This window comes from Castor canadensis, chromosome 12 (genome assembly GCF_047511655.1).
Source record: "Castor canadensis chromosome 12, mCasCan1.hap1v2, whole genome shotgun sequence".
NCBI classification, from domain to species: Eukaryota; Metazoa; Chordata; class Mammalia; order Rodentia; family Castoridae; genus Castor; species Castor canadensis.
In genome coordinates, this window is record NC_133397.1 from 39,762,922 (window position 1) to 39,780,133 (window position 17,212).

General features: G+C 44.4%; 1 protein-coding gene across 1 annotated transcript in view; it reads left to right on the forward strand.

Moving 5' to 3' along the window:
- Prkce (protein kinase C epsilon) overlaps nt 1-16,821 on the forward strand; it is a 491,234-nt gene extending 474,413 nt beyond the window's left edge. Inside the window, exon 15 of the mRNA XM_074049619.1 lies at nt 13,537-16,821. Within this exon, the coding sequence (XP_073905720.1) occupies nt 13,537-13,683 (147 nt within the window). The 3' untranslated portion in view covers nt 13,684-16,821. The remainder of the gene's footprint in view (nt 1-13,536) is intronic.
- Nucleotides 16,822-17,212: the final 391 nt, after the last annotated feature.

A 17,212-nucleotide genomic window follows, 5' to 3' on the forward strand; every position in this document is an offset into this window, starting at 1 on the left:
TTTGTGGTGGTTACATCCTGCATTAGGAAACCTGAAATTGTTGCCGAATGGTGGGAGAAGGTAGGTGACCTCATCTTGATGTGAGAGGTACATATTTGAATGTTTACAGTGCCTGTTTCAAGGCCAATAGGCAGCACAATAGTAAATCCTAGACCAAGAGAACTGATCTCTATCTAGAACATTTTCATAAGTAAGGCAAAGGGGGAGATTGGTGAGTAGGGAAACATGGCCTTTGTCAAGATTAGATTAGAAAGTTTCTCCTTTAGATACCAAAAATATCCCTGGAATAGCTAAACCCCAACAGCTGCTAGCAATGACTGCTTTGAAAAACAGATAATAAATGAAAAAGGTTTCCTCAGTTAACAGCCGTGTTAAGCCGGGTTTGTCACTGTTGCCTGTTTCCAGCTGGAGACACAGGCTCCTAATGCCTCACCAGCCTCAGGTCCTGCTGCTGCACGTTTTACTGCATGGGGCCAGCTCACTGCAGAGCCCAGCTCAGTGAACTCAGGCCCCAGGCAAGCTGAGGCAGGCAGGGTGCTGTCTCCTTTTTATTCCTGGATATCCACAGAGCATTTTCTATGTCATGTTCAATCCTTGGATCCCCTGATACCCATTGCCATACTTCAGGGTCCACCTAATAGTGTGTTATCAAATCAGTTTAGTGGTCAGGTACAGAAAAAAAATTTAATAAAGAATAGGGTAGGAAAAAATAAGATAGAAAAGAGTAGAATATTAGAGTAGAATTGGTCACATGTAGTAAAGTTTAGCTTGCTAAGTCTTTGCTTAGAGTGGTGGCATGAGGTGATATGCATTAGGACATATATGAAAGGTATTTCTTTTATTGGGGTGGGAGTTTGAATTCAGGGCCTCACACTTGCTAGGCAGGTGCTCTACCACTTGACCCACTTTGCCAGTCCTGAAGTGTATTTCTTACTCTTGGTTGTAATACAAAATTTCTCAGGGCTGTGCCCCATTGTACTCCTGTTAGCTAAGAAATGACCCCCAAAAGCTTAATGGACCTGGTGGGCTCATGCACTGTGAGGGGTGTGGGGCGAATACAATTTTTTTAAGCACAGCTACACACTATTGGCAGAAATGATTGAACTGGTAGCTTGTGCTGGGCAGAGTATTTCATTCCTATGCAAGATGGCCACACTGCTGCCTCTGGCAGGTCACCATGGGAGGCAGGATGGCACAAGCCAGGGAACCCAGCCTCCAGGTCAGAACAACTGAACTCCAGTCCTGACTCACCTCTCGCTGGCTGAAGGCACTGTGGGCAAGCTGTTTAACATCTCCAAGCCTCTTGGGGTTGGACGCTACTGCATTCACCTTCGCTTAGGGTGGGTGTAGGGCCTGTGAGTCCCGGGTCTGTACCTCAAGCACCTATCCAGTCCCCAGCTGTGAACTTGATTACTTTTTCCACATGAAGAAACTGAGGCTAGCCCAGGCACAGTGCTGGGTGAAGCATGAGGCTGATACCCACCCAGAACTCCAGGCTATTGGAGAAATTAGTCATAGACTGAGCTATTATTTAGCATTTAGCCCCAGTTCCAAGAAGTCGCAGGGAAGAAAAAAGTGGGGCAGGGAGGAAGGGAGGCAGAGATGGGGGGCAGGAGAAGCTGGCTTTGCGGACAGCTCCCCAGGAAAGGGCATTTCCTTTCCCACACAGCAGCAGCACCAGATCCTTGTCAGGTTTCAGGGCTCATCTGTAGCACTGGAGAGGGGGAATGAACCCTTGCCTGCCCTCAATTCTGCTTTAGGGGGTAGTAGACTCAACTGCAGAGAGAAAGCCTGGTTCTCTCTGCAAAGCTGAAAACTCTGCAGGTCCTTTCAACTAAAGGGAAACTTGCAAAGGGTGGGCCAGGCACTGCCAGTATCAAAAGCTGCAGCAGGCCTGCCTCACTCCAGGTGCTGCTTGCCTCAGCAGAAACTCACCTCAGAGATACCTCTAAACCATTCACGAATTCTAGACTTGAGTAGCATCCATGTGCACTGTACAGACAATGTGGGCTCACCCATGAGGCCCCATCTGGCTCTTCACTGGAATTTATGCTTTATATTTCTATTAACAGATTTTCCTATCAAATGCTCCAAGCCAAAGTGTGTCCATGTGTACAGCTGGGAAGGCCTGGTAGAGTGGTGGGCCAACAAGGTTTGGAGAAGCAGGGGTGAGCCCTGTCCTTAGGAGCTGCCTTCTTCCCTAAGAAGAATGGGGCAAGTTGTGCCTGTAGCTAATGCTTACAGATGTTGGCTCTACCTGCACTTAAAAGACCCCTCTGGGAAAAGCCTTAGATTCAAAGTCTGTATCTGGGAATGTTGGATGTTCCCTACTTGTTTCACATGGGACACTTCATCATTCCCATGGAGCATCCTATAGAAGCTAAGGCCAGAGGGGATGTCCCATGCTGGGGACTCCTGTGGTCTGAGGACCTTAAGCAAAAGGGGACATTTCAGGCTTGGATAAACTTCTCAGGGCTTTCTCCTCTATGTGGATTCCTTAGAGAGATAGTTGTTGTGCCAGAGAAAAATCAGCTTTTTTTTTTAATAAGGGGAAAATTTTAAAACAGTGGTTCTTATTGTGGTACTGGAGATGGAACCCAGGGCCTCACATGCTGTACAAACACTCTGCCATCTAGATGCAACCCAAACCCTAAATCAGTGGTTCTTAACCTAGGGGTGGTGTCAGTCCTTCTCCAAGAAATGCCACATGTGTGCCTGTATGTAATGTGACTGTACTGTGTTGTATGATGTCCATGCAACACTGTAGTTTCTCCTCTAGGGCAGGGGTCAGGCAACTATGGCCAAATCTATCCCCTAGCTGTGTTTGTGCAGCCCACCATTTTAACGGTTGAAGAAGAATGTTCCATGACACACGAAATTCTGATGTCAGCGCCCATAAATAAAGTTTCACTGGAACCCAGCCAGGGTCATTCGCTTACATATTGTCCATGCCGCTTGTGTTATAAGGTCAGAGTAGTTTGGTTGTTACAGAGACTACATGACTCACAAAAGCTCAGATATTTGCTATCTGGCCTTTCACAGAAAAATTTGCCATCCCTCACATTAGAAGTAGTTCAGAAGCTTGTTTATCCTCATTGGTATACTGGTGAGAAATAAAAAAGGGGGGGCTTAAATTTTTCAGTTTTGTTTAAAATAATTGAGCCACAGAATTTAGAAGTAGAAGCAGCTTTGAAAATCATCTTGAAAAGCCCACCCAACTAATGGCAAGCAAGGATGTGTTTCCTGCTTTTGTGGGAGTAGTACCCACCAGGAAGTTGTTTGTTGGGTCCTCCCCTCCTTCTGGAGGCTTCCAAACTGGCATTGCTTTCTAACCAAACCTTCAGGGAGTTGCCCTGCAGTTTTGCCTCATTTGGTCATAGCCTGCCTTCCCTACGATGGAGATCCCAGAGGGCTGGGTCTATGGAGCCCAGTGGGTTCACAGTCTTGGTTGAACTCTCTTGATGACTGAAATATCGCTAGGTGTAGGGGAGTGGGTAGGTGTTAGCTAATAACTAGAAATTGAGGGTTTTTTTTTTCTTTTTCCAAAGTAACTCTTTAAATGGAATTTGTAAATATATGTTTTTTATAGTTTAGCAAACAATAACTGGTGGGGATGGGGGTTGAATTCCATCCAACAGCTGATCTGACAGAATTCAGCTGTGGTGAATTGTTCAGAATGCCTGGTGGTCTGAGGGAATTCGATCCATTTAAAAAATGTTTTAGTGTATACAGACTGCCTGGGAAGGAGCAAAGTACCTTTCCCCCAGAAGTGGTTCAGGGAGGAGGGCCACCAGTGTGGTGGGGGGCGGGCCAGGCCCCTGTCTGAGGCTTGTGTAGGTCCCTCTGCAGACCAGCGACAAGGACCCTGACCTTTAGAACTCAGAATTGCCACTAACTTAGTGGCTTCCCATGTTTCACAGCCACGAAGCTAGTCATTGTGCTTAAAAGGCAAATGGGGCTTTATTTGACCTCTAAATACAGTAGAGGTCCCAAACTGGAGGATTATGCAACCCATTTGACTAGAATTGTTTTAATTAAATTTTAATTTTAATTTAATTATAAACTTAAATTAGCAATATTTGGAAATCAGGAGATTCAATGTGAAAATGCAGATGGGAGAATTTCTTGGCAATTGAGAAGATGTGGAGACCCAGGTGTGTGCCCTTGACAGGAAACATCAGCTCATCTGGTTCTGCCGCTTCCCATGGGTGCCTCAGGTTCCCCAGCACTGTTGTGCACACACACCCCCATTACAGGCAAAGGAGATATGAGGTCACAGTAAGCAGTGCTCAAAGTAAAAGCCCTCTTTTCTTCTTTCTTCCTTGCATTTTGCTTTTCTTATCTTGCCTTACTCCAGAAAGTGTAAAGATGTCCACCAGGATATACAAAGTACACACCATGAATGTCAGTGAAAATAAAGAAAAAACAAGGAAGAAAGGAATGGTCTGTCAAGTAGTCACATGACTTTCTGCTTCTCGTGAAGTCTAGTTTAGTTCTAGACTTAGCGGACATGGGAATGAAAGCATAGGTTGCCCAGGTGAAACACAGATTATTCTGGGAACTAAGACCAAATAAAAACTTCTCCCAGGGTCATCCCAAAGATAATGCTGTTTATTCCAACCCTATTTACAGTTTTGGTCTATGCTGAGGAAAGATGCTAATAATTTACATTTGCTCCAGGCCATGCACTGTTCTCACCACGTGAATGTCATTTTAGTTAATCCTTATAATAAATGTTCCCATTTAATGGATGAGAAAATGGGGGCACAGGAGCCTAGATAATTTACCTAAGGCCAGAAGGGTTAGTAACTGGAGAATAAGGACTGGAATCCAGGTGGTTGGACTGTGGTGCAAAAGCTAAGCCACTAAGCTATTCTCCCTCTCAGAGAGGGGCATTTAAACCAGTGAGCTCTCAGATGTCCCAATTTTATAAAGATCAATATAAACCACCGATGGAAGGAATAAAACTGAAAAGAATGCTTATACACAATGTATAGCAATGTATAATGGGAACCTGAAAGGAAGCTAAGAACAACTTTAGGCAGTTAGACATCAAAAAGGCTTTTTAAAACTGATAAGAAAAACAAGAAAGAAATCTACTGCTTCTTTACATAGACTCAACCAGACTATAGATCTAAATTACTCCCAGAGTTTAAAAAAAAAATACAGAGGCCTGGGGCCCCATCCCCTGGACATTCCAGTCAGGCAAAGATTAGGTATCTGTATAGATGTATTTAGTTTTGGTGCACCACCAGGATGAGAACCTCTGAGTTAAAGACAAAGGGCTAGGGATGCAGCTCAGTGGTAGAGCATTTGCCCAGCATGTGTGAGGCCCTGGGTTCAATTCTCTGCACCACACATTCAGAATAAATAAAAAGTAAAAGCAGGGATACAACTCTTTCCCCAAGGGAAATATCATTGAGGATGTGAGGGTGATCTGGCTGCAATATCTGTCACCCCATTGATCACCAGGGTTGATTCAACGGATCTGGCTGGCTAGGTGAGTGCCCCCTTCCACTGCTTCATGTGAGTCACCCCTGAAGCTGCACACTCGGTCAAAGAGGACGACCATCCCCGATAGAGGAGGACCTTTCATCAGTCAAGGGTATACAAGTAGCTGCGCTCCCCTGCTAGAACTGCCAAACAAGCTCTCAAGAGAAATATCAGTGAAATACAATGATTAGAGCAAAAACCACTAGGAGGGAACTGAAACCCAAAAAGAGATGAATTAATTAATTGCATTTAATAACGCTCATCTGGGGAGCCCTAATAGCTCAGGCCCAGACTGAATCCCAAAGCAATCACACAGACCCTCTGGGGATGGATCAACAGCATCATTACTTGCCACCCAGTCCCCAGTCCCCAGGTGATTCTGTTGTGCAGCTGGGGTTGAAAACCACTGCTGTAGGTTCTGGTTACTGAAGAATGTGCTGTGCCTACTAAAATATTTGGTAATTTGGATATGACAGAATAGAGAAGTGAAACCAAATGATAAGAGACAGGCAAATACTCTCCCAGTATTTAAAATTAGGAAAATGTAAACTCAGGATACTTTGAGAGGGGTGTGATTAAAGCAAGTATCTAGAAGGTTTAAAGAATTAGTTTATGGATGTTTGGGGGAAATGATAATCAGTTGGAGCTAATTAACATCACATTTAGCAGAAAACTGCTGGAGGCATTTGCTATCTTTCTTCAAGCCAACCAACTGAACAAGTCCTTACTGTCATCCTCATGAACAAGACAATAAATGTGACCAAGCTTCATGCTTGATGAACTTTAACCACAGCCCACAGAGGGACCTGGGACCGGTGTCAACTTCATAGGAGCCTCTTTGCAGAGGCTAGGTCATTCCATGCCAAACATGTTGTAGGTGTCTTAATAGACTGTAGGCATGCCATCAAATTGTAAAATGACAAAAATGCTGAAGGATACAGCAAGTAAGATGGATGACAGGTTTAAAATGTCATTTGCAGAATGTTTTGGAGTTTCCATGAGCTTTTTATCTATATGCCCATATAGCCCTCAGAAAGCTGAGTATATTTGTTATGACTACTTCCTAGGTAAGGCAGCTGAGAATCAGAAAGGAAAGTTACTGAATCATTGTGGTGATTTTTTGGGCTACAAATATGTCCCAAAGTAAGAAGTCAAGTGTAAGTGTAAAGGAATACATTTGGATTGAAAAAAAATCAGTTTCAGAAAAATAAGATTGGGGCTTATATTTGTTTCCTAGGTCTCTGTAACCAAGTACTACAACCTGGGTGGCTTAGGACAAAAGAAATTTGTTCTGGGGGGTGGAGTCTGACACAAAGGTGCTGGCAGGGCATGCTCCCTGTGAAACCTGGAACAGCAGGATCCTCACCTCTTCCAGCTTCTGGTAGCGTTTCTGGGACATATTTTGGCTCGTGGCTCATGGCAGTGCAATTCCAGTCTTTACCTGACATGCTCCCTGTGTCTCTTCATGTGGTCTCTCCCTTCTTTTTATAAAGACACCAGTCACATTGGATTGGGGCCCGCCCTAATAGCCTCATCTTAATTAGTTATATCGGCAGAGACTTATTTTCAAGTCCCATTGCGTTCTAAGATACTAGAGGTTAGAATCTTGTATATCTTTTTGCAGGAGATGCAATTTAACCCCAGGATAAACTGGATTACTACAGCTAAGATAGCATCAATTTTTATCACAGCTACTTAAATGATAAGGCATTGATGCTATCTTAGCATCAGTTTAAGGGTTCCCACCAAGCAAAGGGTCTTGCCACTGCATTTGGCATTGTTAAGAGTCAAGAACTGAGCACTCAGCTCTGGCTGCCACCTGTTAAGTAGACGAATGAGTAAAACAAACAAAAAAATAGGAGGGCACTCCAAGGGCTAGTGACATGTTGGGTGCTTTGAAAAGTTTTATTGGCAGTTCAGTGATAGATGAACTCTATGTATGTTTTGCCTTGTTTTCTATAAAGAAAATACAAAAGTATAAGCAATTTTTGGTAAATGAAATTATATAGGAAAAGAAGGAATAAAGGGTTGTGATTAGAGAAATTTCTAATGAGAGTTAATTGAAGTTCTGTTCCAGCCCTCATTTTTGCCAGGAAAGGCACTATGCAGTAATAAATTCCTTATTCCATTTAACTTGACTAATCAGAATATTATAAACATATTCACATATACTCTGTGGATTAGAATCTGTGTCTATAATGAACATATATATGGATGTATGTAAAGATCCAGTCAGTCAATATTGATTATACATTGTAATGATTTAAATTCTTGCCTGTTCTTTTAGAATATTATATGAAAGGAAAAACATGAAACTTAGATAAGAATATTGCATTTCAAAGCTAGAAGGAATTTGGTGAACAAAATAAAAGGATTTCAAGCAAATGAAGTATCAATTACTTGGCAGAAGGTACTTGGGGGCTATAAGAGTGGAATATGACACACCAACATTATAAGAGGCCAAAAGCAGGGTCCAGGCAACTGGGAGGAGGACAAGGTATGAAAAAGAGCATCCACACCAAGGTGGGAAAGGGGAGGGGACATGAGGCAGAAGGGAAGGAGGCAAGAGAGTGCCCTGGGCCAAGGGTCAGCTATGCAAAAGCTAGAGGCAGGAGGAAGCCAATGAGAATAAAGCACTTAGCTTCAGCAGTGCTAGGGAGATAGAGCCAGGGAAGTAGATAGGGACAAGACCCTGAAGCCTTAAGAGGGACCTACAGGGAAACTGGCAATTGGAGACCACACAAAGGTAGCATGTCCCCCCACTTCCAGCCAAAGGACACCAGCCTGGGGTCACTCTGTTATCTGTGCCCATTCTGTCACTCATGCCAAGCAGACAGGAAGAAAATGCAAGGGACCAGCAAGGCAGTCACATGAAAGCCAGCCCCATGACGCAGCTCATATGTTGATCTCCTGGAAGTCAGATAGTTACCAGAGCAGACATCACAGGCTCCTCTGAGAGCTTGTGTTTATGGCTTCAGTGTGTGAAGGCTGTGAGAGGATGCTCCAGCCAGATGGCAAGCATGCATGTCTCTCAGTGCTAGGGTCCAAACACTGTCACCATGGAACCTCCAGACCTGATGGGTAAGACAGGCCTGAGGGCTTTGCTTCTCCAGTGCAAACTCTTAAAGGGATATGCAGGAATTTGGAACTGTTTCCCTAAGTTTTACCTCCCTCCCCCACCACAAACACCACAAATGTGATCCATAGCTGAGGCCAGACTCAAGAGCCCTCAAATCCAAGACCTTATTTCTGAAGGGATGCCAAGGGAAATAGAGATGTTGTTTTCCCCTAATGCCAACTATAAGAGTCAAAGGCATACCCACGAAATCCCTAAACACATCCATCTTGATGGAATGCTCACAGGTCATGGTTGCAGCTGCTCCTGCTTCTTTCTTGTACAGCAATTAGAGAATCTTGTGTCCTGAGTGTTGGGAAGAGCACCCATTAATTAGGCTGAAGGCTCCTGTTTTGCAGAGCCCCTGGGGCTCAGTGCTGGTCTGGGCTGTCTAGTTCCATACTCTTCATGAGTCAGACCTCAGCCTCCTCCCTACTCCTGCCTCCAGTTCTCCAAATGACAAACCTCTGGCAGGACAGCAGCCACTGGCCCTGAACCTTGGTCACTTTGCTGGCTCTAGATGCAATAGCAGCAAGATAGGTGTGTTCATTCATTTCTTCCAGCAGATATCTGTGAGTGTCAGTATGTGCCAGACATCGTGCTGGACTAGGGATAAAGTGGTGAGTTCAATCCAGTCCCCACCTGTGCAGGGCTCACAGATCAGTTGAAAGGAGGACTAAACTTTCAGTATGAAGTAGGAGAGATGGTGGCTCAAACCACTCTCAGAAGGACTAAAAGGGGTCCCTGAAAAAGAACATCCACACCAAGGTGGGAAAGGGGAGGGGACATGAGGCAGAAGGGAAGGAGGCAAGAGAGTGCCCTGGGCCAAGGGTCAACTATGCAAAAGCTAGAGGCAGGAGGAAGCCAATGAGAATAGAGCACTTAGCTTCAGCAGTGCTAGGGAGATAGAGCCAGGGAAGTAGATAGGGACAAGACCCTGAAGGCCTTAGAAGTGGACGAGTATAGGAACTCAGGACTTGGTCCCAAGAGCAGTGGAGCACCACAAAAGAATCCCAATGGTTGGGAGAAGCACTAGATATTCAGGCAGAGCCAGAATCAGCACTAGTTTAGGATTTGGAGGCATATCAAGAATACAAGGCTCAGTCCTTAGCTTCTAGAAGCTTATCAATGAACACATCACATGGACTGGGCAGGGTACTACAGCCAAGAAGTACGTAATGCATGCCCAAGACACACAGGCACTAAGATTTGGAGCAGAGTAGGAACTCACAGTCAACCAAGTACTCTGTGTCTAGGTCTGACCACCCAATATCTGACTTTTCATTTACCTCAAATGGCTTCTGTTATCACCCCCATTTTACAGATGAAAGACCACGGTTAACAGGTTAGCATTCATGTTATGTAAGCAGAGGGTGGTATGCAGCCAGTGCTCTTCCTTCCCCTTCATGCAGTCTTCCCTGAGTGTGGCCTACAGGTTGTGAGAAAAGCTTTGTGGAGGAGGGAAAGTCTATAGAGTTGGATTGGTGTTCCATGTGTCCACTGCCATCTCTCAGGATGCACAGTGCAACTAAGAGGCTGGTATTTGGGTACTTGAGAAGGCATATGGGCTGAGTGAGGACCAGGATACACATTGTCTCTGTGAATCTGCCCATCAGAATCTTGGCATTTGAGTCTTGTCACTGCTTTGTGAGAGATGCAGCAGCATTGCAAGAATGAAGTTAATGAAAAGGAATATAATCCTTTCCAAATTTGGGAGGGCTATGCTGCCTACATGCCAGTAATAGGGGGTAGAGGCTGCTGTGGAAAGCTTCTGAAGCCTCTAATGTTAAAAGTCAGTCATCCCCTGTGGGGATGTTGCTTATTTAAATTGGAAATGGATAACTGACATGCACCAATAATGTCCTAAGGAAAATAGGGTAGGGGCCAAGTTGTGCAAGGGGATTGGAGAGCCAAAGTTAAAAAGAATGACATACTCTGGGCAAGGGATATAGCTTGGTGTGGAGTGCTTGCCTAGCATCCTTGAGGCCCTGAGTTTGATTCTCCAGATGACCTGCAGTGTAAAAAATAAAAAGTAAAGAATGGCATACTTTCTTGAATACCACAGGTGATTTCTGGGACTCATGAGAAACCCTGAGCTGAGCTAATTGGCTCTCCAAGACCATAGAGGTAGAGGTCTAGGAACAACATCCCTAGCTGTATTGACTGAGCCTGCCTCACTGGTACACAGTCAACAAGTTGTGAAATTTGGAAGTCCTGTAGAATCCAGCCCCATCACTATGCCCAGTTGACCTCGGGAAAGGAAGCCAGTGTCTATAATTACTAGACACTAATCAGTCACTAATGACTGATAGGTGAAGTGACAATTATGCAAACAAGAAGAGCCAATGGTAGAGATTTATGGACTTTCTGAAGTTCTTTACAGCCCTCATTAGTGGCTAGTTGAGAGGGCATACCAGGGAGGAGGCATTCCGACCCAAGCATACCAGAGACTTGCTATTCATGGCCCATCCTTAGCAATGTTACAAATGGAGTTTTCTTCCTACCCTAGTCCTTTTCCCCAGCCACCCCCCTCCAATAGCCAGCGTGTGTCACCGCAGGGACTGGCTTTGTTCCTCTCTGAAGTCACTCTCCGCACAGGGCCTCCCTTTTCCTCTGGTTCTGTACATGCTGGAGAAGAACAGCGAGTCCTGCCCCTCCTGCTAGGCCAGCCCTCCTGGCACAGACCACAAGCCACTTCTGAGCTTTCTATCTCAAGGGGCAACACAGACGTCCTGCAGCTGCAAATCCTGTTTCTGGAAATCCCTTGGGTTTTCTGTGTCTCCCCCTCTGTCCTCCTTCCGCAATCTCTGAGACCTGAACTATGCAGATCAAGCCCAGAGAGAGCACAGCAAGTAGGAATGGGAGCTGAAGGACCAGAAAGAGTAGCTCATCTCTGTTCTGCACCACCTATGATTCTGTTCAGTCTAGGCCATCTAAAAACGGATCCCCTGCCAGCTCCCTGGCCCCTGCCACCAACTCTCTCCCCTATTCACAGCTCTTTCCCACCATGTTTGCCTGTGGTAGGCCTTTCTAGTTTTATGTTAGCCTGATGGCTTTTCCTAAATGTCTCCTGCTTGAACTTGACCTTTTCTCCAGTACCCAGATTTCCAGACATTTCATACCATAGGAGGCAGCTTGCCAATCCCTGGATTTGAGTTCTAGATCTGCTCTTTCCTGGTCAGGTGACTCTGGCCAAGTCACCAACCCTCTTCGAGTCACAGTTTCCTTAACTGTAAATTTGGGATCATGCCTGTTCCATGGGTCAAATGAGTGAATGAATGTGAAGATCCTTTGTAAACCCTGAAGCTTTCCCAGTACTGCAGTACTCTGCTCTTGGGAGAGATGGTCATAAACTATTCTGGGGAAAGAAAAAGTTTGTGTCAAGTTTAGGGAAGGCTAGCTTGAACAAAATGGACTGGGTTTCTTTACCCTAGAACTTGTCACAAATTTAAATTTGCTCATATGCATGGCAAAAGTGCAAAAGCAGAGTACAAAATACAGTTTCAAAAGCACTTTTTTCATGGACTACTTATTAACATCTTTTAGGTTACTGATTTCCTCAGGGCATAGCGTGTAGTAATATTATTCTTCCTATAGTTAATAATGCTAATCTTTCCATATGATGTGTTCCATCATCCAGGTCACTTATCTTAGGTAGTACCAGTTCCTCAGTGTCTGAAAAGTACTGCCTGGAACATCTCCAACTTTCCAACCACTGTACTTGTGCTAAGGGATGCAGGCCAGGCATTGAAGGCTCCTGTGGTTAGATTCCAGCCTTACCTCCCACTATCCCCATGCTAGACTCTGCCCCAGGCAACTTGGAAAACCCATTGTCCTGAGTATACATCATTTATGTTTCTGCCCCTTTATCCCATCTTTCTCCTTGTAAGGTGCTTTCCTCCCATCTCTACCAACACAATTGTAGCCTGTTATTCAGTCTCCTGGCTTCTCTATGGAAGTTTTTCTGACCAAGGCAATGCGTTCTAGGCAGGAACACTGCCTTCCCAACTTAACTGTAAGCACCGAAAGGCAGAGAACATTGTTTAAAATTCCTGATTTTCTCAAAAAAGCAGGATATGTTTGTGGAATGATTGATTGCTCCCTATGCCCTGCCCCCATGCCCCAGAAACCATAAACCACACATTCTTGCTCTGCAAACTTGAGCCTCCAACTAGGCCTGGATCTTTCTGAGCTGAGGAGTGAGCAGGGGGGTTTCTCACTTCATTCAATAAATGCTTATTATAGCACGACTGCTAGAAACCCAAGGTTGAATAAGATAAGGAGTTCATGGGTCAGACAAAAGCATAAACACGTTGTGGGAAGACTGATTTGCCTCACTGAGTATTGGGTGTAATAATGGCAAAAACAAAGTCATTGTGTGAGCAGGTGGGAATCAGGGCAGGTTCCTCAGAAGATGAGCCCTTCCCTCAGCCCATCTTCCTACTCACAGAGATGTCCTATGAGGCAGACAAGGCAAGGCTAGGGTCTGCCTCTAGCGAAGAAAGAACACTGGAGACTTTGTAAGAGGTAGATTGAAGAGTGTCCCCTGGTCACAGGGAGGAAGGGCTTGATGGAGGTGGATAATTATGGCAAGTGCTACAAGGAGATGTGAGACAGGTGTGACACACATGCATGCACACACACACACATACATACACACACACAGTCTGTGGAAATCCCACTTCCCTGCTTTTCCATCATACCCACACACCCTTCTTCTCACCTTGACTCATTCTTCCTCTCCTTCTCTGTCACCTCCCAGTCCTGGGGCCATCCATCGTTACCTCATTGGAACAGCCCCGTGTCTGCTCCCAGTAGCTAGAGGCCCGCTTTGGCGAGAGGCCGGTCAACTTGATGCCTACTCCCTGTGGGGGGCCCCCAGGAGGAAGGTCAGCCTCGACTCAGTGCTTTCTCTTTCCTTCCAACAGAAAACCAAAAGAGACGTCAATAACTTTGACCAAGACTTTACCCGGGAAGAGCCAGTACTCACGCTTGTGGATGAAGCAATTGTGAAGCAGATCAACCAGGAGGAATTCAAGGGCTTCTCCTACTTTGGCGAAGACCTGATGCCCTGAGAAGCCACTCCAGGTGGAGTTGGCTGATGCTGCAAGGAGGGTGCTGAGAAGATCCTGTGTTACAGAGGCTCAGAAGGTCTCAAACTTCTCCTCCCCTGCCCCCAGAAACCCAGTCCCATGTCCACTTTCTATTTATTACATTCCCCCACCTTAGGCCACCTCCTCCCTCATCCTCCTGGTGACCAGAGGGCACTCTCAGGTCTTGCCTCACCAGGAATACAGACTCAAGTTGGTCAGCAGGTAGCTGTTCACACTGCCGTGTTTGGACTGTCCGTCCACAAGCCTGGTTCCATTCCTGGGGCTCCTGGCCTTGAAGTGACTTTAGTTCTTTTACCACAAAGAAAAAAAATCCAACAAGAAGACTCTGGCTCTGCCATTGGATGTAGAATCCTGACACCTGTTGCTTCTCATCCTTCCTGTCCCCTGGGCTACCATCCCTGCCCTTCTGCCCAGAAGAGACTGGTGCTTCTTCCACATGAGGGCAGGTGCCTGGAGGCGTGCCCTTGATGGAGGGAGCCTGAGAGGTGCACGAGCTGGCTCGCTGTGTCGGTTTGCTCAAGAATGGCACATTCTTGCTTCCTTTGGTTTTAGCTTTTGAGCATGCCAAAGTTATATAAGTTTGCATCTCATGAACGAAATCATTCTTTGTGGAAAAAATAATTTTGATTTTGAACTCTATTAACATTTGAAAAAATGTTACCAGATTTGCTTTCTAATTGACCAAACAATAGAAGTTCCACTATGAATACAGGTAGATATTAAAGGGCTAATATACAGTGAGAATACAGTCTTTCAGGGTTTATGTTGACAAAGCTTTAGTGACACAAGGGCACTATATGAATTGAGAGGAAAGGAAGCAACTAGTGCTCCTCATTGTTAAGGCCACAGCCATGGCCGACATCCTGGGGTGGTAGCAAAACTCAGCTCCTAAATTCTTTTTCCAGTTTCGTCCTAAGTCCCCAGAATAAATGCTATTTATTTTCTACAGCAGTGTGTTATTTTTGCACACTTCTACAAAATTGTAGTACTACTGTGATGTGGTTTTAAAACATTAAACATGTAAAGTTAATGATGAAACATCTACTTTTGGAACAAGAGGAATGAAACTCAACATGGGTCAGGCAGAAGGTGCCAGGAAAATGAAGAACCACCAGTTTGAGAACTGACAATGTAGCAAGATGTGCCTGGAGTTTTGTTTCTGCGTGACATGTGACTAGCAACTCATGTGGACACCATTTAATGGACATAATATTACCTCCTGTAGATATGCTAACAGTGTTACACTCTGATTTTCAAGGATTCTCTGTGGCTTTGTGTATATGTTTCCCGGAGGTCATTTGATTACCTATTTTATTAAACTGATTTAGCAGGAATGGAATCCATTCCAACCGTTGCACGTGAATTTCCCAGCTGCCCCTAAATATATATACTTGTGAGTGGCAAAGTGGCACTAATGAAGCTTTTTGCCTTTTGTACATTTGAGATTTTTGTATATAGTGTTTGCTGCAAGGCCTGTGGAATTAATTCATTGAATATAGAGGTATCAACTGCTGCATGTTCAGGCATATTATAAAACTTTAGTCTATGAAAGAATAATTATAATAATGTCCAGGTGCAATACTCTCTAAGTGTATTGGTTCAAGTTACCGAGAGATAGGTGTGTTCCTTCCTTTGAGGGGTTTGGAGCCCTTTATATTGTTTCATTTTGGCTTAAAAGATGTAAACATATATTAATCTAGGTTGAATCTCACATAATTTCTCCTGTGCTCTATTATGCCCTGATAGAAATGGGGGAAAGAAAGGAATGTTCTCAATGGTGGTTTCAAAACTTGGACAGTGACTATTTTGAGCCCATAGAAAGTGTGTTCCTATTTGCATCAGACTGGTCACAGCTCTTATTACTAATGAGATATTCAGTTCTCTTTTGCTTTTATTTTTTTTAAAACTCAGGTGTAACTATGATCTGTTCTTATGATGATTGCAAATATTAAATATTATGCTGTATCAGTCCGTGTATTGGCATACCAGTGAAGTGATGAAGAACATTAATTTATCTTCGGTAACTTGGCATACTGGGGGCAGACTATCTTCTGGAGTGGAGTACAAGCACAGCAACATCTTCATGGTGGCATCATCTCATTTTTTAGGAAGACATGACAAATGCGCCCATCATACTCATGCATAACTACTGCTTTCTCTCTTTTTCATCTGCTTCCTTCACCATTATGAACTTTGGACAACTGAGCCAGCTCCAACTGCAGTGCCAAGTAGCCTTGTCCCAGGGCTTAGTGGTGTTCACATGGTGGCAGGGGTTAGACCCTTCCTCCAGGACAACTGGCACTTTTGCTGGGAAGTTAAACAATACATTCCACCTGCAGCTCTAGGCACTCAGCCAGACTGGCTCCCTTTTGCACCCAAAGCCCAACTGGCCGGGATGTCACCGGCTGATGAAGTTCTCATATAGGCAGATATAAATCCAGTGGAGACCTACAGAAAAAGGCTTGTGTGTTCCTTGGGTGTTCATTGTTTCTTTTCATTTTCAACAGATTTGGGGCACAGGGATGCGACTCAGTGGTATAGTACTTGCGCAGCATGTGCGAGGCCCTAGGTCTGTGTTCCTAGTATCACAAAAAAAAGTTTGAAACTAGACACACTGTTATGTTTCTGCAGTTCTTTATAATCCTCCCAGCTCTCTCTCTCTCTCTCTCCCCGCCCCTTCTCTCTTTTAAAGAAAAAAATGAAGTGCAAAAAAATGCCAAAAAATATATGAAGGATAGCTGTTCTCCTGTGTTATAATTAAGGACTTTGTGAAGTGGAAACATAATTTTTCCTCCAAAGGTGATAAAACAATGCATTCTTGCTTTAAAAAAAATAAAAGAAGGCTAAAAAATTACCTCTTTTTAAATTATGTGCAAAATAATTCTGGCTAAATATAAAATGTATTCAATTTTAGGGGTTTTATTTTGTATTGTGATGCTTTATTTGTACACTTTTTTCCTTTCTGGATGTAATTTTAATCTCTTGCCATTCATTAGTGTTATTTCATTGTAAACATTATTGTGCCAAATGTACTGTATTCAAAAGGATGTGAATGTGTATTGTTTCAGAACCTAATAAATACGATGACATTAAATCTTACTTCTTGATGCCTATAAGGCTTTCTATCTTCTTTATGAGTAGCAAAGGAGAACCAGTGAAACTTTTTGCCTTTTATACCATAGAAATTCCAAAATTCCAAAACCCTGGCTACCTGGGCATGGAGGGAAACCATCCTGTCCACCTGAGGGCTCTGGGAGAGGTCACCTGCGTTTTGGTCTTTCCAAAGAAGCATGTGCTATACCTCCTTGAAACTAAAGCCCATTCAAATCTCCTTAGAACTCAGTTTCTGGCTTGCTGCTCCCAACTGTGGAGGCCAGGACACTCCTTGCAGCTGAGAGTTCTTTGCAGGCAGATAGCAGTAGGACTCTTGTTTAGCTCCCGCCCACTCCCTGGCCCAATCATTCTAGTGACACCTGGGTTCTGCCAGTTT